Source organism: Panthera tigris, chromosome C1 (genome assembly GCF_018350195.1).
Source record: "Panthera tigris isolate Pti1 chromosome C1, P.tigris_Pti1_mat1.1, whole genome shotgun sequence".
NCBI classification, from domain to species: Eukaryota; Metazoa; Chordata; class Mammalia; order Carnivora; family Felidae; genus Panthera; species Panthera tigris.
The window spans coordinates 50928603-50952168 of NC_056667.1; the positions used below are offsets into that span (position 1 = coordinate 50928603).

At 35.9% G+C, this 23566-nt stretch overlaps 1 protein-coding gene across 8 annotated transcripts in view; it reads right to left on the minus strand.

The window, feature by feature from the left end:
- Positions 1-23566, minus strand: part of DOCK7 (dedicator of cytokinesis 7) — a 224935-nt gene that overhangs the window by 160902 nt on the left and 40467 nt on the right. For all 8 annotated transcript variants that reach the window (XM_042997433.1, XM_042997432.1, XM_042997431.1 and 5 more), the window contains exons 5-10: positions 22783-22912; positions 22475-22687; positions 21792-21877; positions 13731-13797; positions 12189-12338; positions 1049-1129 (exon numbers count right to left, since the gene is read on the minus strand). In XM_042997433.1, coding sequence (XP_042853367.1) covers positions 1049-1129; positions 12189-12338; positions 13731-13797; positions 21792-21877; positions 22475-22687; positions 22783-22912 — 727 coding nt within the window. The remainder of the gene's footprint in view (positions 1-1048; positions 1130-12188; positions 12339-13730; positions 13798-21791; positions 21878-22474; positions 22688-22782; positions 22913-23566) is intronic.

Genomic DNA, 23566 nt, shown 5'->3' on the forward strand with positions numbered 1-23566 from the left:
TATAGAATACTTGAACCCTAATTTCAACCAGCAAGCCAGGGATCAGAGGAGAGTATCATGTACTCAGTTCTACCTATATTAGCAGAAAAGGCTCAGTTATTGTTCCAAATTTCACAAAAATAGAAAGCAAAACATATTCTAGATTTTGGTAACTTATCGAGTATTCCTCAAGCATACTCCTGGATGTTTCAACTATTAAATCATGTATTCAATCATCTGTTATTCTTGTAGCTAACTCAGGGTATCTGAAATTTGGTACCAACTTTGTATCAATTGCTTTTGCTTTACATGTGGACCCAAATTCTAAAAATTAGTCATCTGATGGCAAAAGGGAGATAGTATTTTCTGTTTTTACCATATTCCTTAATTATCAGTGGCACTCCTTAATTATCAGCAGCTAGACAGAGCCCCAGAGTACTGCTATCTTACTATAAAAAATTATACTATATGGGGCACCTGGGCAGCTCATTCGGGTAAGCTTCTGACTCATGATTTCAGCTCAGGTCATGATCTTACGGTTCATAGGATCAAGCCCTGCATCAGGTTTCAGGCTGACAGCTCAGAACCTGCTTGGGATTCTCTCTCTCCCTCTCTCTCTCTGCCCCTCCCACGCTCATGTGCAAGTGCTTTCTCTCTCTCTCTCTCAAAATAAATGAACTTTAAAAAAACCTTTTATTACCAATGTCACTATTTTATGAAAAATACTATTTTTGAAAATTTTAATACTTAGGAATGAAATGAAATTAACTTAGTTCTCTCCAAGGAAAAAAAAGTCAGGAGTCACTTAGTTTGGGGGTAAAGGAGATTTTAAAGAATAACACAGCATATGAAAAAAGCTAAGTGACAAAAAAAGAAGAAAGTAAGAAAGCAGGTAGTCCAATAGAAAATAATGAATTAGTAGTTAAATTCTTTAATATGCTTCATAATTCTCCCAAATAATAACTTGGGAAATGAGAGGTTATTTAGTGTTGGGTTCAGGGACTGGGGGAGCATTGGGAGGGACTATATGACTATACAGGTGGGAAAAATGAGAGGCATGATACTCTACCTTTGTGGCATCTGCTTCTTTAAAAATCATATATGGTTCTGCACACTCTCCGATGTCACCTTGCTGTAGGACTTTTTCTAACTGTCAAAAAATAAAACAGTAAAGACTAATTAAGCTTAAAAAAAAAAAGTAATCAGACTGGAATGTGAGGATGGTTTAACATAAAAAAAAAATCAATCAAGGTAATACACCACATTAACAGAATGACAGGAAAAAAAAAACACATGATCATCTCAATTGATACAGAAAAATAACTGGGCAAAATTCAGCACCCTTTCATGCTAGGAACATTCAACAAACTAAGAATACAAGAAAACTACCTCAACATAATAAAGACCATATATGAAAACACCACAGCTAACATAATATTCAATGGTGAAAGGCTGGAAGTTTTTCCTCTAACATTAGGAACAAGATAAGGATGCTCACTTTTACCAATTCTATTCAAAAAAGTACTGGAAGTCTGAGCCAAAGCAATAAGGCAAGAAAAAGAAAAAAAAAATGAGTCCAAATTTGAAAGGAAAGAGTAAAATTATGTGTTTGCAGACATGACCTTTTGTTCAGAAAACCTTTATAGTACACACACACACACACACACACACACAAATGATTAGAACTAATAAATAAATTCAGCATAGTTGCAGATACAAAATCAATATGCAAAAATCAATTACATTTCTAAATACTAATAATGAAAAATCTGTAAGAAAATTAAAAACACAATTTCACTTACAATAATATCAAAAAGAAAAAAAATTAAGGTATTCCCCACTTTTAGAAAGCTAACATTATGCTACTTTGATCTTACAAAGACCTACATTACTACCTGTTTTTGCTAACTGAAAGAAATCTGAAGAGGATTTTCACTTTTACAAAAAAAGGAGAAAGTAAAAATAACATTCAGCATATGCTTTGCAAATACAGGCAGCACACACCCGGGGCAACAACAGTGGCACTGCCAAGCTCCTTCCCTGGGAATTACAACTCAGTATCTCAGCATCAAACCACCATAGTTCTGCACTGTGTCTATGAGCATCTGTCCTTTATCTCAATTTATTTTGTGCATCTGTTGGCAAGATATGTCCAAAGGCATCATGAAAGACTGAGAGAGTTATTTTTTGCGTCTAAGAACATTCAAATACTTTTCCATATAAATTAATGTTAATTGCTTTGTCACTTTATAAAATTTCAGCTTACAAAAGTTTCATCAAAGCACTCTTCTTCTAGATAGCAAGGAAACATATACTGAGAAATTAACTTAACCAAAAGGGTGAATGATATAGAATCTGAAAACCATAGAACATTGGTTAAAAAAAAAAAAAAATTAAAGAAGACATAAACAAATGGAAAGATATCCTATATTCATGAACTGGAAGACTAAATTGATATTAAGAGGCCAATTCTATGCAAAGCAATCTACAGATTTAATGCACTTCCTATGAAAATCTCAAAGATTTTTTTTGTAGACATAATAAAATTCACCGTAACATTCCTGTGAAATTTCAAAGAACCCTGAACAATCAAAACAAACCTTTAAAAAAGGAACAGAGTTATAAGTCTCATACTTCCAGACTTCAAAACAATACAAGCTACAGTAATAAAAAATATATATATGATACTGCCATAAAGACATACATATAGATGAATGGAACAGAATACAGTCCAGAAATAAACCCTCATATATGTGGTTAAATAATATTTTGTTAATATTTATTTAGTTATTTTGAGAGAGAGAGGCAATGTGCATAGGGTAGGGGCCAACAGAGAAAGAGAGAGAAAATCTTAAGCAGGTCCATGCTCAGTGTAGAGCCCAATGAGGGGGCTCAATCTCACAACCATGAGATCATGACCTGAGGTGAAATCAAGAGTTGGATGCCTAACCAACTGAGCCACCCAGGAGCCCCAGGCTAAATGATTTTTAACAAGACTGCCAAGGCCATTCAATGGGGAAAGGACAGTCTTCAACAAATGGTGTTTAAAAAACCATATACCCAAATGCAAAAGAATTAATGGTGTTTAAAAGACCATGTATCCATGGGGCACCTGGGTGGCTCAGTCAGTTAAGTGTCTGACTCCGGTTCAGGTTAAGGTCTCATGGCTCATGACTTCAAGCCACGCATTAGGCTCTGCGCTGACAGCTCGGAACCTGGAGCCTGCATCAGATTCCGTGTCTCCCTCTCTCTGTCCCTCCCCTACTCGTGCTCTGACTCTCTCTCTCTTTCAAAAATAAACATTAAAAAAAATTTTCTTGGGGGTGCCTGGGTGGCTCAGTCGGTTAAGCGTCCGACTTCAGCTCAGGTCATGATCTCGCAGTCTGTGAGTTCAAGCCCCACGTCGGGCTCTGTGCTGACAGCTCAGAGCCTGGAGCCTGCTTCAAATTCTGTGTCTCCCTCTCTTTCTGCCCCTCCCCTGCTCATGCTCTGTCTCTCTCTGTCTCAAAAATAAATAAAAACATTTTAAAAAATTTAAAAAAAATTTTTTTTCTTAAATCATATATACAAATGCAAAAGAATAAAGTCTTTACTCTCTATCATATACAAAAATTAACACAAAATGGATCAAAGACCTAAATGTGAACCTAAAATTATATAACTCTTAACAGAAAAAAAGAGAATCTTCATGACACTAGATATGGCAATGTTTCCTTGGATTTGATGCAGAAAAATACAGGTAACAAAAGCAAAATACAGAAATTGGGCCACATTAAAACTTTGTGCATCACAGACATAATCAAGGTGAAAGGGCAACAAATAAAAAAATATATACAAATAATGTATCTAATAAGGAGTTAATATCCAGAATAATTTTTTTAAGTTCTACAACTCAACAATAAAATAAATACAGTAAGCCTTGGTTTGCAAGCATAATTTGTTCTGGAAATATGCTTGTAATCCAAAGCACTCAGATATCAAAGCAAATTTCAAGAAACACTGGCTCAGCTGTGATCATGTGACGTTCAGCGTCATGTACAACTCATATTGCAAGACATTGCTCATTTATCAAGTTAAAATTTATTAGAAATGTTTGTCTTGCAGAACACTCACAGAACAAATTACAATCCAAGGTTTTACTTTAATCTGATTTTTAAATGGCAAAGGACTTGAATAGACATTTTTCCAAAGAAGATACAAAAATGGCTAACAGGATATGAAAAGATCCTCTACATAACTAATCATAAGGTAAATGCAAATCAAAATACAATGAGATTATCACTTGATAGCCATCAAGATGGCTACAATCAATAAAACAAAAAATAACAAGTATTGGCAAGGATACATAAAAACTGGAACTCATGTGCACTATTGGTGATTATGAAAATGGTACATCCATTATGGAAAACTATACAGAGGGTCCTCAAAAAATTAAAAATAGAATTACCACACAATACAGAAAATCTATTTTTAAGTATATATCCAATAGAATCAAAAGCAAAATGTAAACCATTATTTGTACACTCATGTTCATAGCAGCACTATTCACAAAGCCAAAAGGCAGAAGCGACCCAAATGTCTACCAAGAGATGTGTGGACCCGAAAAACAAATAATCCAGTGAAGAAATGGGCAGAAGACATGAATAGACACTTTTCCAAAGAAGACGTCCAGATGGCTAACAGACACATGAAAAGATGCTCAACATCACTCCTCATCAGGCAAATACAAATCAAAACCACACTCAGATATCACCTCACGCCAGTCAGAGTAGCTCAAATGAACAAATCAGGAGACTACAGATGCTGGAGAGGATGTGGAGAAACGGGAACCCTCTTGCACTGTTGGTAGGAATGCGTACTGGTGCAGCCGTTCTGGAAAACAGTGTGGAGGTTCCTCAAAAAATTAAAAATAGATCTACCCTATAATCCAGCAATAGCACTGCTAGGAATTTACCCAAGGGATACAGGAGTGCTGAGGCATAGGGGCACTTGTACCCCAATGTTTATAGCAGCACTTTCAACAATAGCCAAATTATGGAAAGAGCCTAAATGTCCATCAACTGATGGATGGATAAAGAAGTTCTGGTTTATATACACAATGGAATGCTACTTGGCAATGAGAGTGAAATCTGGCCTTTTGTAGCAACGTGGATGGAACTGGAGAGTGTTATGCTAAGTGAAATAGGTAATACAGCGAAAGACAGATACCATATGTTTTCATTCATATGTGGATCCTGAGAAACTCAACAGAAGACCAGGGCGGAGGAAAAGGGGGGTGGGGAGTTACAGAGAGAGAAGGAGGCAAACCATAAGAGACTCTTAAATACTGATAATAAACTGAGGGTTGATGGGGGGTGGGAGGGAAGGGAAAGTGGGTGATGGGCACTGAGGAGGGCACTTGTTGGGATGAGCACTGGGTGTTGTATGGAAACCAATTTGACAATAAATTTCATATTTAAAAAAATAATAAAAAAATAAAGTTAGGTAAATAGGTTATGACAAACTGAAAAAAAAGAGATGAGTGGACAAACATATATATATATTAAATATTATACAATGGAGTATTATTCAGCCTTTAAAAGGGAGAAATCCTAAAACAAGCTACAACCTTGATGAACCTTGAAGACATTATACTAAGTAAAATAAGCCAGTCACACACAAAAACAAAAACCAAATACCATATGATTCCATTCATATGAAGTATATGAGGTCAAATTTCATAGAAAGAGAGCAAACTGGTGGTTGGCAAAATCTGATAAGAGGAGAAAAAGTCATCTAATATAATATCAATGTAGAGAATTAACAATTTTTTTAAAATTGCTCAATTGGTTGAGTGTCCAACTCTTGATTTCGGCTTAAGTCATGATCTCACAGTTTATGAGATCAAACCCTACTTCAGGCTCTGCACTGACAGTGTGGAGCCTACTTGGGATTCTTTCTCTGTCTCTGCCCCTGCCCTGCTTGTGCACACATTCTCTCTCAACATAGGTAAGTAAACACTAAAAAAAAAAAAAAAAAAAAGTAAAAAAAACTCACAAAACAGTATTGAGTGACCAATACAACAGTTTCTACTTCTAATTTTTTTCTCCACTTCTAATTTAATGTCTCACGTTAACCCTATATAACTTAATATTTTCAAAAAGAAAAGAAACGTAAATAAAATAGGGTGAAAGTCCAGAAACCAAATCAAGCATACCTGATTTGTAGGAATTGTGATAATTCCTTGAAGGAATTTAGCACATATAAAGTTGATATTTCAAATTAGCAAGTGGAGGACAAAAAACTCTTACAAATAAAATAAAATAAAAATAATCCAATAAAATGGATAGGATTACACAAGTGTATATATTTTTTCACTTGAAACATATGTATCCTACATACACTTAAAATTCATGTTTTTTATATTAAAAATCACTTACAAACAAGTTAAAAATGAGCTATTTGAATAAGTACTTCATAAAACAGAATATCCAAACAGCCAATAAATCACTCAACATTCTTAGTCATCACAGAATATAGACTAAAATTGAGGGGCGCTTGACTGCCTAGGTCAGTGGAGCATGGAACTCTTGGACCTGGGGTTGTGTGTTCAAGCCCCATAGTGGATGTGGATATTACTTAAAAATAAACTCTTAAAAAAATTGATATAACATGACAAACATATCAGAAATAAAATACAAACCAGAATATAAAACAAAATTAATAAAATTTAAATGTCAAATACAATAAAATCCAATGATAGCAAGTGTTAAGGAAATGGAGCAGCTGATATTCTCAAAAACTGTTGAAAAGAGTAAAAATTGGAATATCCACGTAGGGAAACCGGTTGTAGAAATAAACCCAATGTCCAACAATGAGAATGGAAAACAGTGATATATTCATATAACAGAATATTATATAGGATAAAAAACAACTACTGCTACACACAAAAAGCCTAGATGAATCTTAACATAATTCTTTAGAATACCAGAGACAAGAATTTATACTATACAATTCCTTTCCTATGAAGTTTCAAAAGAGGCCAAGATATGGTAAAAGTCAGTATAGTAGGAAAGGGCACAAAGAAGGCCATTTGCTAATATTGTACATCTTGATCTAGATGTACATAAGTATGTAAAAATTAATAAAGATGGACACCCTGTGCATACTGCTAATTGTAAACAAAGCTTACAAAGAAAACAATTTCTATATACCAGTGACAAACGAAATTTTGTATTATAATTTAAAATGAAAAATGTTAAGTGATACCATTTATAATATAATCAAAAATATCAAATCACGAAGAATATATGAGAGGAAAAGACCTAAAAACATGAAGGAATATATCATGTTCATTGACTGAAAAACAATAGTTTAAAGATGTCAACTTTCTCAAATTGATCTATATATTTAATGCAATGCCAGTCAACATCTCAGTACATTATTTCTTGAGAGAAAGAGAGAGCATGCCTATACTGAGGGGTTGAAGAGACTGACAAGTAAAAATTTACACAAAAATGTAAAAAGTCAAGCTGGAAAAAAAATACACCACTTATTATAAAGCTACAATAATGAAAACAGTATAGTAGTGGTACCAAGAAAAGACAAATAGACCAGTGGAACCAAAAAAGGCTCTAGGGGCACCTGGGTGGCTCTCCTCCTATGGAGGACTCTCACAGCCATTATATTGAGTGAAAGAAGCCAGGCACAGAAGACTCATTGTTATGCTTCCTTTCATATGAACTTCAAGAAGAAGAAAAGCTAACAATGGTGACAGAAGTTAGAATACTAGTTATCTAGAAGGGCAGGGGTAGTCACTAGAAAGAGAAACACAAGAACCCTCCAGAGTAATAACGCAATGGAAATATTCTATGACTTGAGCTCAAGAGTGATTACACAGGCAAATACACATGGAAGAATTCACCAAGCTGTTTACTCCAGATTTGTAAATATCTCATTGTACATATTTTATACTTCAATTTTTAAAAAAACTGATAAATATCAAGTATGACTAGCTGAAACTCTTATTCACTGCTGGTGGGAATGCAACTGTCACAGAGACTGAAAACATTTATTTGATAACATCTACCAAATCTGACATACAAATATTCTGTGACTTAGCAATTCTACTCCCAAGAATAAACTAAATACAAATGTATGCATATGTCTATCCTCATGGAATGCAAATATTTACAGAATTTCTGATAAAAACCACGAAATTAAATTAACCAAAATGTCTATCATCAGTAAAATGAATTATGATATATTCATACAATACTAAACAACAATGTAAAGAATTTTATTTTTATTATCTTTTAATGTTTATTTATTTCTGAGAGAAAGAGACAGAGCATGAGCAGACAGAGGGACAGAGAGACAGAAGGAGACACAGAATCTGAAGCAGGCTGCAGGCTCCGAGCTGTCAGCACAGAGCCCGACATGGGGTTCAAACCCATGAACTTTGAGATCATTACCTGAGCCGAAGTCGGACGCTTAACCAACTGAGCCACCCAGGAGTTCCAGCAATGTAAATGAACTTAAAACTGTTGCATACAGCAGTATAATCACACAATCATGTAGCAAGTCACAAAATATATATAATGTTGGATCCTATTAACATAGTGTTCAAAAACAAGCAAAAATTTTGAGGGAAAAAAAAAGGAGCGGTGAATGGTACATGGGCAGTTTCTGGGATTCTAGTAACGTTTTGTTTCTTAACATGGGTGGGTGGTAACATAATGCATTTATTTGGGGATAATTCATTAAATCATATATTTATGACTTTTGTGTATTTTCTGTAATTATGTCACACCTCAATAAAAAATTAAATTAAATTAAGCTTATTTTGTTATCATTACCTTATTGTAACCCACGTTTTTCTTCATCTATTTGTGGGTTTCTTTCAAAGAGCTTTGTTTTTGTTCTCTAAAATGTCAGTCTTCCATAAACAATAATCCAAACACAATGATATTACCCCTTCACCTATTTACCAGAAAGTATGCTAATAAACAGGACACAAAAATGAGCAAGGAAGACCTAATCCTGGCTGAGCCAGAATTCCCGTATCTCAGACAGTGATAGATTGCACTTAATAGCCCCAATTCTTCACCCTTCCTTTACCCCCCTCACTGCTCCCTGACACTGGAATTCCTCTGAATAAAGACGCCAAGTATATATCCTAACTTCTTGCTTTTGTGTTCTGTCATATGATTTGTCTTGGCCAATACAATGTTAGCCTGTGTGATGCAACCAAGGGCTTGAAAAGTGCCTGTGCAGGGGGGTCTGCTCTTTGGCATTTCTGCAATTACCATGAGAATAAACCAAGCTAGCCTGCTAGAAAAGCAATACACAAAGAAGTACAGCTCCAGCTGAATCAAATGAGCCCCAACCAACCAAAAGACGGTTTCAGGAGCACAGCCACCTCGAGGAGAGTACAACCTACATCAACTGACCACCAGACAACTTGGATGCATGATCTAAACAAACGTTTGTTGTTGCATGCCACTGGGATTTTCTCTTTCTGTTCTTGAATAGCAGTAGCTCACCAATACACAGATCAATGGCATTTTTCCTCTCAAGAAACAAAAACATCCTGCTGCACCAAAGTGATTTAGCAAAACCTCCTAAATACATCTCCTTTAAATTTTTTTTTAAATTTTTTTTTTAACGTTTATTTATTTTTGAGACAGAGAGAGACAGAGCATGAACGGGGGAGGGTCACAGAGAGAGGGAGACACAGAATCCGAAACAGGCTCCAGGCTCTGAGCTGTCAGCACAGAGCCTGACGCGGGGCTCGAACCCACCCACCGCGAGATCGTGACCTGAGCCGAAGTCGGATGCTTAACCGACCAAGCCACCCAGGCGCCCCTCTTTTAAATTTTTAATAATATTTTAACTTGTTCATTTTTTTGAAATTACAGGGAAGTCATTTTCTATGTATATACATATTTTTATGTACATATATATTCTACACAATTGAAATCATTCCATAGAGAGTTTTGTGCCAGACTTATTTTTCACTGAATATTATATCACACATGCGTTTCTATATCATTAAAATTTCTTCCAGGGGCGCCTGGGTGGCTCAGTCACTTAAGCGGCCGACTTCGGCTCAGGTCATGATCTCGCGGTCCGTGAGTTCGAGCCCCGCGTCAGGCTCTGTGCTGACAGCTCAGAGCCTAGAGCCTGTTTCAGATTCTGTGTCTCCCTCTCTCTGACCCTCCCCCGTTTATGCTCTGTCTCTCTCTGTCTCAAAAATAAATAAACATTAAAAAAAAAAATTTCTTCCAAATAGTGGTTTTATTTGCCATAGTATCCCATCATATGAATGTACATTGATTTATCTCCCTATTTACTCATATTGAACATTTACAATGTTTCTTATCCTTAATCCTATCTAAACTGTTCACTCTCAACCAAATCTTGTCACTAAATAATCTCATTTTCATGCAGTCAATATTCGAACCATCAGCTGTATCTTTTCATCTCGTTTCCTTAAATATGTTCTATTTTTATGAAAATGTACTATTTTCCCATGTAAAGGTAGTGTATATACAGTATTTCTCAACTGTATTAATATTTAGAACTTTATTCTGAGTTTCTGAAGACCACTGCTGCTAAATCTGTGCTTGTAGGATTCATTGTAGCTAAGATCTATTTTAAGCTGAATTCAATGGGAATGTGTCGACAAATTAGGACATTATTCCTGTGGGTAAACAGGATTCATTCCGTGACAATCCACTTTATAACCTTATTGTAAAATTCATTACCTTTTATAATTTTATATAAATAAAGATAAAATGATTAATGAATATATTTTAAGCTTCTTTCAAGTCAAGGTCAAGTTATAGTAAATTATTCCTCAACTTAAGGTAAGCAGCTTCATAATATTCAGATTTTAGAATTCATAATCCTTTTTCAGTTTTTGTGTTTATTTTGCTTTGTTTATTTCAAATTTTTAATTTAAATGTCAGTCACTTAATACATAGGATAATATTAGCTTCAGGAGTGGAATTTAGAGATTCATCACTTATATAAAACACCCCGTGCTTATCACAGTAACTGCCCTTCTTTTTTTTTTTTTTTTTTTAAATTTTTTTTCAACGTTTTTTATTTATTTTTGGGACAGAGAGAGACAGAGCATGAACGGGGAGGGGCAAAGAGAGAGGGAGGCACAGAATCGGAAACAGGCTCCAGGCTCCGAGCCATCAGCCCAGAGCCTGACGCGGGGCTCGAACTCACGGACTGCGAGATCGTGACCTGGCTGAAGTCGGACGCTTAACCGACTACGCCACCCAGGCACCCCATTAACTGCCCTTCTTAATACCTGTCACCCATTTAACCCATCCCTCAGTCCAACTCCCCTCCAGCAACCCTTAGTATGTTCTCTATAGTTAAGAGTCTGTTTTACAGTTGGCCTCGTTTTTTATTCTTCCCTATGTTTGTAATCCTTATTCTTAATTGGAGGACAGTCAAATCATAATGTTCCGTGACCTCAATGATTTAGATATTAGTATTTATATAATTTAGAAACTGAGTGATAACATCATAATAAAGCTCCTATGATACTTAATTTTATATGCCAACTTGGGTAGGCTATAATGCCCAGTTATTTGATCAAACCTACCCAGATGTTGCTGTAAAGGTATTTTTTAGAGGTGATCAGCATTTAAATCAGTAGAGTAAGGCAGACTACCCTCTCCACAATGTGAGTGTGCCTCATCCAATCAGGTGAAGGCCTTGAGACCAAAGATGGAAATTTCCCAAAGAAGTAATTTTCAAGACTGCAACACAGAAACCCTGCCTGAGTCTCCAGTCTGCTGCCCAATTCAGACTCAAGACTACAATACCAACTCTTACCTGAATTCCAGCCTGCCAACCTGCCCTACACATTTCAAATTTGCCAGCCCCCACAATCACACAAGCCAATTCCTTAAAATCAATCAATCTCTACCTGTATGTGTGTACATACATGTGTGTGTATTTCCAGCCTACTGATCTGTTTCTCTGGAGAACCCTAATAGAGTTCCCACTCAAAAAAAAAAAAAAAAAACTTAGGTAGTTTTTTTTAGGTAGACTACAGTCTACATCCAGTATTGTGTTAAGAAGTTTTAAGACAAAAAAAATACATGAAGATAAAATCCTTACCCTTAAAAACCTTGTGATATTAATAGGGAGACAAATATACAGACACTACACAAACAAACTAATTTATTTAACATTACTCTTACCTTTATTACAAGAAAAACATCTTGGGAAGGATAAGTGATAGAAAAAATAGCTGATCTTGCCAAAGTGGTAATGGCAGCAGGTGGTACATGGGGACGTAATAATCCTTTCATCTGCTCAGAATTAAGGTCAAAATAAAAGTTTTCTGAAATCTAAAAAAAATAATAAAAATTCACATATTAAATTTTAAAATCTGTACATTTTGCAAATATCAAGCATACTCAGTCTTAAAATATTACAGATATTATAACATTACACTAACATACTGTATATCATATATTTCATTGACCAATCTTTATATGTCTAAATAAAAGCAAAAAGAAATATACAAAACTATCTGAGAAATATACAAGAAATATATTCTAAAGAACTCTATCCCAAGCTCTTTTGATTAGAAATGTAACCTGTAATAAAGTACACAAAGAAATTATTGAGATGAATTACCTCAAATTGAGAATTAAAAGAATTATACAAATAATATTTTAGCGAATTTGATTTAGCAAATACAAGTTGCTGGGGCAGAGTTCCACAGCAGAAATCTATAATATGTTGACAGTAGAAGTCACTGAAAGTAGTTAGTTTCTACCACACATTAAGCTTAGAATATTAAGAAATCCTGTATGAGGGGCTCCTGGGTGGCTTGGTCACTTGAGCATCCAATTTTGGCTCAGATCATGATCTCACAGTTCATGGCTTCAAGCCCCACCTGAGGCTTTGCACTGACAGCATGGAGTCTCCTTCAGATTCTCTGAGTCCCTCTCTCTCTGCCCCTATGCTATTTGTGCCCTCTTTCTTTCTCTCTCTCTCTTTCCCTCTCAAAAAATAAACATTATTTTAAAAATGCTGCATGAGATAGCCCTCTGAAAGACTCCTAAGTATAATAAAGATACAATGGTAAAACTAAAGCAGTATTTAAGATAAAAGACTTCAAGCATATATAAATGATCTTTTTAGCTAGTGTGAATTTTTAAATCACATCAACAAAACTTTATTATGATTCTAATCCTTTATACGTTATTTGCCTAAAATGCTTTTCTTGTATTAACTTTTCCTTAATTTTAAAGAAAGTTGCTTCTGCTATTTGCTTTTGGAATTCTTTCCATTAAATAAAAACTGGGTATCAACTAAACTATTTTATAGTAAGAAAATATGTTTAACAAGTCTTAATAAATTAAATTTCTACTTTCTTTTGAAAAGACCCATATTTAGGGGCAACTGTATGGATAGTAAGTTAAGCATCTGGCTCTTGGTTTTAGCTCAGGTTATGATCTCAGAGTTCATGAGTTCAAGCCCCAAGTTGGGCTTTCTGCTGTCAGCACAGAGCCTACTTGGGATTCTCTCTCTCTCCCTTTCCCTCTGCCTCTCCTCTGCTCATTCTCTCTCTCTCTCTCTCTCTCTCGATAAATAAACTTTAATAAAAATAAATAAATAAATAATCATGTTTAACAATTCTCAAAAAATTATTACTTATAAAACAACTTGAAAACAAGTTTCTGAAACCTAGGAATGTGACAAAAGACTATGTTCAAATCATATAATCTTACCTTTTTCTTTTCCTTGACATCATATAAAGCCAAACTTGCAAAAATAGGTTCAATTTCAATCTCAAACCTTTAAGAAAAAAAGCAATTAGTTCAACATTTCTACATCTGTGCTATACCATCTATGCTACCCCTCCTTCTGAAACACTTTTGCAAGTATATCTTTCAGTCTAAATCAACCACTACTTCCATTAGGTAATTTCATATATTCAATGTGAAAAACTAAGAAAACACATTAAAAATTTCAGAGAAAAACAGGAGCATACAAAATTCCACCACATGGAGAGAACCAAAATTAACAGTTTCAGTGCCTATCCGTCTAGACTTTTGTCTATGTATAATTGCACTTGGTAAATGGATTTATTTTGTAACATTTATTTACTTTTGAGAGAAAGAGACAGAGTGTGAGTGGGAAAGGAGCAGAGAGAGAGGGAGACACAGAATCCAAAGCAGGCTCCAGGCTCTGAGCTGTCAGCACAGAACCCAACACGTGGCTCAGGGCTTAAACCCACAAGCCGAGAGATCATGACCCGAGCTGAAGTCGGACGCCTGACCGACTGGACCACCCAGGTGCCCCAACTGGATTTTTTTTTAAATGAAGTATGTCACTGTATATTTAGTAGTCTGCTTTCTCAACTTCATATTTTATGGGTATATTTCCCTGTCATAAATATTAATCTAACCATGCTTTTTAATGCTCAAATACAAATTTTCACTATTTGAATATGTAAAAATGTATTTTATAACTATGCTTAAATCAAGATGTCTAACTTCATTTCCAAGAACTTGGCTTACATACGGTAAACACTTAGTAACTATTTGCTGAATAAAATAATATGTGGGGCACCTGGGTACTCAGTCAAATACCCAACTCTTCATTTCAACTCAGGTCATGATCTCACAGTTGTGAGGTCAAACCCCATGTTGGGCTCCACACTGAGCATGGAGCCTGTTTGGGATTCTCTCTCTACCTCTTTCTGCCCCTCCCCCACGACTGCACACTCTAGCTCTCTCTCTCCCTCTCAAAATAAATGAATTAATTAAAAATATTTTAAAAAAGGGAATAATATGTAACATGAGGTTAACTAAAACTCTAGAGCAGTGATTCTCAATAAAGGATGATTTTTCCCCCAATAGGACATTTGGCAATGTCTGGAAGCATTTTAAGTTATCATTACTGCAAGAATATTACTGATATTTAGTGAGTAGAGAGGCCAGGGCTGTGGCTAAACATTCTGCATTGTACAGGAGAGCCTCTGACAACAAAGAATTATCCAGACAAAAATGTCAATAGTGCCAAGGTTATAAAAACCCTGTTCTACATTGTTCATTTTTTTTTTTGTCATGAGAGTATCAAAGTCTTTACAGGAGATAACACACAATCGCATTTGGTTGAGTTGAATGAAGGGGGATTCACAAAGATTCCGATAAGATTTAGGAAAACAACTAGAGAGAGTACAATTCTCTGGAGACAACAATAGCAGGGAGTCATTACCAATCCTTGACCTAAAGGAGACCTTAGAAGTGGTAAACCAAAACTGAGAAAGAACAGGTATACAAGGGGCTTTCACAGAAACACTGGCCTTTGGAGGAGAAGGCAACCAATCAACATGACCTAGCAGGGAATGAGTAAAAGGATATAAGTAAATACCACTGATTTCACTCTCTTCCATCCTCTGACTTCTGCTGATGTCTCTCTTAGCAGAACCCAACCCAGAAGCCAAAAGAATAGAAATTTTGGTGATACTGTCTACATGGTTCAACCTCTACAAAGCCCACTGTACAAACTCTCTAACACTTGTTACTGTCACTCTTTCTGATTCTGCAACTTCAGTGGGTATCTGTTATCACACTGGACTTTTAATATGCATCTTCATCTATTTATGACCACACAGACACCCTCTTTTGGACCATGTTTCTATTTTTTGTTTGGCATTTTCCTCATCTATTTATACTTCTTTATGCATTCTGTATACAGATGCTTTGTCAAGTGAATGTATTGAAAACATCTTCTCCCTCTGTATGACAGAGAAAGATAGAGAAACAGAGAGACACAGATATCCAACTGTCCTGCCAATTTATTGAAAAGATTACCTTTCCCAACTGTCTATATAGTTGTCTCCCCTTATCTGCAAAAAATATGTTCTAACACCTCCCATGGATGCCTGAAACCTTGTAGACAGTACTGAAACCCATATATACAATGTTTTTTCCAATGCATACGCTACCTGTGATAAAGTTTAATTTATACTTTAGGCACAGTAAGAGATTAACAACAATAACTAATGACAAAACAGAACAACTATAACAACATACTTTAATAAAAGATATGTGAATGCAGTCTCTCTCTCTCTCTCTCTCAAAATACTTTACTGTATTATATTAATCCTCCTTTTCCTTACAATGATATGACCTGATAAAATGTCTACGTATGAAATCAACTGAGGTAAATAACACAGACATTGTGACATAGAGTTAAGCTATTACTGATCTTCTGATAAGTCAGAAGGATCATCATCTGCGCCTGGACAGCAGTTGACCACTGGTAACTGAATACATGGAGAAGAGGGGGGCTACTGTAGTGCCACTGTCATTGTAAATCAAAAATACACACATAGGTCTATTTTTTAGCCCTAGTCCATTGGACTAATTTTCTAATTGTATGTCAGTGCTATATTGCCTTCATTAGCTTCTGTCTTAGGTAATTAGCTTACTGTAGCTTTATACTAAGTATTAATACCTATTTTGTTTTGTAAACTGCTTCAAAACTTCCCTGCCTCCTTTCAGCCCTTTGCATTTTCATATAAATTTTAGATTCAGATAAAAATAAGCAAAAATGGATCAAAGATAAGAGAAATGTTAACTGCTTATTCAGAAAATGAGTATCCTATTTTGTAATTTAGCACCATAAAATTCATGCATAATAACTTTCTCTATGATATTCTTGGACAGTATTTAAAGATCCCTATTGTTAGTATGATGAACAAAGGTTAAAAGTCTTGAGGAAACAACGAGTGTGCTTCACATTAAGAAAAGCTACTAATGCATGACAAGAATATTTTAAATGAGATACATCATTTCATTTTTTTCTTTAATGTTTCAAAAGGCTCTTCCATTATACAAAAGGACTGCCATGGTTGTATTTTTTTTTCTTTTCTGTTTTTAAATGTATACCTCTCATACATTCAGTATGAAAACTTAAAAAACGCATACTATGCTACTCCCAGGCAACCAAACATACACGTGTTTGAGTTTGTCAAGAAATACTATTTGAGCACCAGATACTCAATGCAAGTGCACCAAGCTGCAAAAAAGGTTGCTTTTTTCCCCACTGTTAAGTGCTCATTTATTTGAAATTTTGAGAATTCAAAAAACACTTTTTAAAAAGGCAATTTCTTAAAATACTTATTTCTTTTGAGAGAGCAGGAGAGGGGTAAAGACAGCGGGAGAGAGAGAATCCCAAGCAGGCTCTGCGCTGTCAGTGGAGAGCCCGACATAGGACTTGATCTCACAAGTTGCAAGATCAGGACCTGAACCAAAATCAAGAGTCATGTGCTTAACCGACTGAGCCACACCGGCGCTCCAAAAAAGCAATTTTTAATCACTCCAAGGCCTACCAAAACACACTACTGACAAAATTAGGGTGAGACCCTAAGCCAAAAAGACTGGTGTCTTTATAAAAAGAAAAAGAAACACCAGAGAACTTTCTCTCTTCATGCAGGAACAAAGAAAAGGTCATATCGGGGAACAAGAAGAAGATGGCCATCTACAAGCCAGGAAGAGAAGTCTCATCAGAAACCAATCCTACCAACACCCTGAACTTCAACTTCCACTCTCCAGCACTGTGAGAAAATAAATTTCTGTTGTTTAAGCTACCCAGTCTATGGTATTTTATTATGGTAGTTGGAACAAACTAATACAGGTATGAAGTTTCTCTCTGGGGTGATGAATATGTTCAAGAATTAGTCACAGCAATAGTTGTACAACTCTGAATTTACTAAAAACCACTGATGTTAGACTTCCACGGAAGATGGTGGAGTAGGAAGACCCTAAGCTCACCTCTTCCCATAGATAACACCCACATAAGTGTAAATAACCCAACCCAAAGACTGGCAGAACAGACTCTCCACAGCTAAATGTAGAGAAGAGGCCACATCAAAGGAAGGAGGAAGAGCAGGTGAGGAGCTAAATGAACCCACAGGACCATCCACAGGAGGGAAGGAAACAGTAAATGCAGAAACAAAATGAGACTCTCACTAAGCACCCCGGCACAGGGAACCCAGAGGGGGCAGACTAATAACATGTGACTTTGAAAATGAGAGAGGCCAGGGGTGCCTGGGTGGCTCAGTCAGTTAAGCATCCGACTTTAGCTCAGGTTATCTCATGGTTCGTGAGTTCGAACCCTGTGTCAGGCTCTATGCTGACAGCTCAGAGCCTGGAGCCTGCTTCAGATTCTGTGTCTCCTTCTCTCTCTGCCCCTCCCCTGCTCATTCTCTCTCTCTCTCTCTCTCTCAAAATAAAATTTTTTTAAATTTTTTTTTTTAAATCAGAGAGGCCAAATTTTGTGAGTTCTTACAGTGAGGCTAAACACCTCGAATTTTAAAAATCAGCCAGGAGGGCAAAATGAAACTGAGTTCCCACTCTTAATGAGACAGCACAACAAACAGTCCCTCAGATTTTACAGCACAGAAGTATCACCTTGAAAAATTCCTGGTGTATTCAGGAGGAAGATTTGTTTACTAATCTCAGAACATTGCTGGAGGGGCAGGGATCATTGAGAGACTTCTCCAGGAGCAAAGGAGCTGGTGGGTGCCTTTTCCCTCCCTGATGCCCCAACCTAAGTATCTGCAGGAACCAGCATACTGCCAACACCTGCACCTAAACTGCTAAGAGCACACCATGCCTCTGCATTCTCCTGCAGACCTGCCCCCTGCAATATCCCTTGGCAGAACCCATCCAAAGCGGTGCCACAAGCCTGACAGTGTGCAAGCAGCCCTGATAGGAGCCAACACTACTATAAAGCGACTCCTACCCTGGGAAGAGAGAAAAATAACCAAACATACCAGTCCCCCTGTGGCCCCAGCAGGGGGCTGGGGGCAGACAGCTGGTCTGACTGCAGGCCTTGTCCACCAACAAAAGCTTCTCAGGAGACAACATGGAAGGTGTCCGGCAGTTTGGTGCTGCTACATTTCTGGCAAATACCTGGTCTGACTCAACTTAAGCCCAAGGTGCCCTTAGATTCACCCACTAACAACAAAGGGACAAAATCCTGTCCACAAGAGGCAAAGAGAACCATCACAGATGACAAACTAAAGGCAAAAGCAGCTTAGCCCTGACAGACACCTGAATGACACATAGGAGACCTCCTCAATCACCCAGGATCTGGTGAACAGGGGACACTACACTGCAGGGCATTACAAGACCTCTTCTTAAGGCCACTACTTGAAAGAGCAGGAGACATAGCCAACTTTCCTAACACACAGAAACAGACACAGAGAGTTAGACAAAATGAGGAGACAGAGGAATTTGTCACAAATGAAAGATACAGGACAAAAGAGAGCTAAACGAAACTGAAATAAGTCATATGCCTGACAGAGAATTTAAAGGAATGGTCATAAAGATACTCACAGAACTTGAGAAAAAGTGGAGGACCTCAGTGAGACCCATAACAAAGAGATAGAAAACATACAAAAGAACCAATCAGAGATGAAGAACTCAGTAACTAAAATTAAAAAGACACTAGATGGAATAAATAGGAGACTAGAGGAAACAGAGGAAAGGATTAGTGACCTGGATTAGAGGATCAGAGGACTGAGAAATGGAAAGCAATCAAGCTGAAGAGGAGAGAGGGAAACAAAATAATAAAAAATGAAGACAGACTTAAGGAACTCAGCAGTACCATCTAGCATAATAACATTTGCATTACAGGAATCCCAGAAGAAGAGAAAGGAACAGGGGCAGAAAATTTATTTGAAAAAATAATAGCTGAAAACTTCCCAAATCTGGGGAAGGAAACAGAAATCCAGATTGAGGAAGCACAGAGAGCCCCCAACAAAATCAACCCAAGGAGGTCCACACCAAGACGCATTGTAATTAAAATGGCAAAAAGCAGCGATAAAGCAGAGAATTTTAAAAGCAGCAAAAGAAAAGAAAAGTTACATACATACTAGGAAAACTCCATAAGGCTACCAGCTGATTGTTCAGCAGAAACTTTGCAAGCCAAAGGGAATGGCAAGATATATTCAAAGCGCTGAAAGAAAAAAACCTGCAGCCAAGAACACTTTATCCAGCTATCATTAGAACAGAATGAGAGTAAAGAGGTTCCCAGACAAATAACAGTTAAAGGAATTCATGACCACTAAACCAGCCTTACAAGAAATTTTAAAGGGGATTCTTTGAGAGGAAAGACCATAAGCAGGAATAAGAAAAGTAGGAAGCACAAAAGCAGCAAAATTAAACATATCTGTAAAACTCAGTCAAGGATCCACAAAATAAAAAGATGTAAAGTAGGATACCTTTTATAAACATAGGTGGGGGGGGTGGTAAAGAATGGGTTCAAACTCAAGCAACTTAATATAGACTGCTTAGTCATAAGATGTTATACACAAACTTAATTGTAACCACAAATCAAAACCCAGTAACAGATATGCAAAAAATAAAGAGCTAGGGATCCAAGTATATCACTTAAGAAAGCTAGCAAATCATGAAAGAAGTGAGCAAGAGAAGAAAGGAACAGAGAGAATATAATGCTAAGTGAAATAATTCAATCAGTGAAAGAGAAAATCCATATGATTTCACTCACATGTGGAATTTAAAAAAAAACAAAAACAAACAAAAAACCAGAAACCAAACTGTTAACTACAGAGGACAAACAGATAGTTACCAGAGGGGAGGTGGGTAGGGAAGGAGGATGGGTGAAATAGGAGAAGGGGTTAACTGTACACTTATCATGATGAGCAATAAATAATATACAAAACTGCTGAATCACTATATTGTACACCAGAAGATAATATAATACTGTATGTTAACTATATTGGAATTAAAATTTTTAAAATAAATAAAAACAAATAAACCACTGACTTTAAAAGGGTGAATTTTATATTTAAATTATATCATAAGAAAGCTGTCAAAAAAAGCAAATAAAAAAACAAAAAAAGAATATGATCTTCAAAAGACTCAATGCACTAAAGCTCTAACAACTTTCTAGATAAATCTAACTAAATACATAATGCCTTAGCTTTCAAAGGAAGAAAACTGCCTAAGTTATCCAGACACGGAAGTGGTCTATCCCTATGAGTTGCTCCTTTTAGAAAGTTCTATGTATTAAAACTTCCTTTTTCTTAAGTCAGAACTGGTAATTAACCATAATATTAACATGATACAATGAAAACAGCATCGAGGTGTTTTGTTTTTTTTTTTTCAGTTACTGGGTGCAAAACAGTGAGCATGCCAGTCAGTTCACTTCTGCTAATGCTTTTGAATCTTGATTTCCTCATTTGTAAAATGAAGAAAATAATATATACCTTATAGAATTACACTGAAGACAAGATGAGTTAAAATAGAGAAATTAAAATAAAATAAAGCACTTTGTGAAGAATATAAATTCAGGACATTATCACTTCGATGACGTTAGATCAAAAGTCATTTAACTTTTTTACATAAAGAAAAATATAGAAACTCAGAATCTTCAAAACACCCACAAAGCCTACCATGTAGGCTTGTATAATCAAGTCTTTAAGGGAAAAGATACTTTGCCTTTATATTCCCCAAGCCAAGTACAGTGTCTGGTAAACACAAGAAATTCAGCAAATTTTTGTTCAAGTTTTAAGACTAATTATATAGCTGTGACAAAAAGTCATCTTCACCTGTGAGGCAAAAATGTTCTTAAAGCTTACCTTCATACAATAGTTTTAATGCTTAGTAGCATTTAAAATTACATATAGAAGAACAATACTTCTCAAAAGGACACAAATACAAGCATAAAATCTACTAGGATTGTTATACTAATACTCAAAATGTTATTTGAAAAATAAAAGCTATACAGTAAACAAAATAAATACTCACTTGAGTGATAAACATTTTACAAGAAGTCTTTGACCAAAATGCTCTTTGGGCACATCAGGAACACTAAGTCGTTCTATTGGCTCTTCCTACAAATTGACAAGCAATACTAAAATGAACATTCTTATCATATGTCAACCCTTTATAATTTTCTAAAAACTTATTTTATTAATCTAATACTTTTAGTCTTCACAACTGAGCAGAGAAAATAAGGACCAATTTACCCTCAAAGAGAACTCGTTAGATCCTAAATGTGCTCAATTCATAGAAATTATATTAAGTTATATTGGGGCGCCTGGGTGGCGCAGTCGGTTAAGCGTCCGACTTCAGCCAGGTCACGATCTCGCGGTCCGTGAGTTCGAGCCCCGCGTCAGGCTCTGGGCCGATGGCTTAGAGCCTGGAGCCTGCTTCCGATTCTGTGTCTCCCTCTCTCTCTGCCCCTCCCCCGTTCATGCTCTGTCTCTCTCTGTCCCAAAAATAAATAAAAAACGTTGAAAAAAAAAAAAATTTAAAAAAGAAATTATATTAAGTTATATATTAAGCATAATATATATATATTTCATTTACTAGAAGTTATACCTATGTTTCAGTTGTTTTATTCCCTATATTATTAGAATACTTTATGTGATATTCCCAAAATATCTATCTTAATAATCATCTGCTTCTTTATATATAAACATCTATACCTCATCTGGTGATGGGTGCAGAGCAAAGAGTTCCTTGTGACGGTTTGATTTCCTTTGGTCATCATTCTGACGGTCTATTTCTTCATTGGGCGTTCGATCAAGTAAATTAGGAAGCAGAGCATCAGGAAGCGAATTTTTCAAGTCAAAAATACTGCAGGCCCAGCTACCCCTTGGAGTATCATCTATTGACATTGAACGCCTTTTAAGATCATCCTGTCGTGCAAAACATTAAATATATTAATTAAGAAATTAAAAAATAAACTACTTTAAAATAATTTCTTGTAATAATTTAAAAATAAAAGTATTACTTGCTCATCCTGGTAGTTGTTGCCATCTGGAGCTTCATCAGATTCAAAGACCTGTTTTGGCAAACCTTTTTGCCTTTCTTTCTGTTTATCTAATGTATTAGGATTAAATCCTGTTCCCAGTTTATGATATCTATTCAAAATAAAATAGTTAAATACATATCAGTTTTTGGAAATTTTTCATTTTCATCATGATGTAATAAGCCCACTGTTCTCTGTATTACTTCTTTACATTAATAAGGATACATCCCAGCAGTTTTGATTGTGTCAAACATTTAACCAGAGTGATCGATTAGGAAGACTTCCATTCACAGTTCCTTTATTTCAACTAGAGAACAGATAATGAGATTCCAGAAGTAAACTATATTCTCCTTCTTTCCATGGGAACCATGTATATATAACTTAAGTTGTACTTTCAATTCAGAGTTGTACTTTCAATTCAGAGAACTTTTTTCTTTTCAGTAAAAAGAAAGAATGAGAAACCAGGTTAAAGAATAAAATGAGAGAGTAGAAAATATGTATTACATTCATAACAATGTAAATTTTTTAAAGGCAGAAAAATATAAAGCACTGAATCTTAAAATTTCAAATAGCCAAAAAAGTTCCTATATCTCATTATGTATAAATGATCTTAAACAAGCTAAAACTGCAGACTTTAAAAAAATTTTTTTTAATGTTTATTTTTATTTTTGAGAGAGTGAGAGACAGAGCACAAGTGGGGGAAGGTCAGAAAGAGAGAGGGAGACACAGAGTTTGAAACAGGCTCTAGGCTCTGAGCTGACACGAG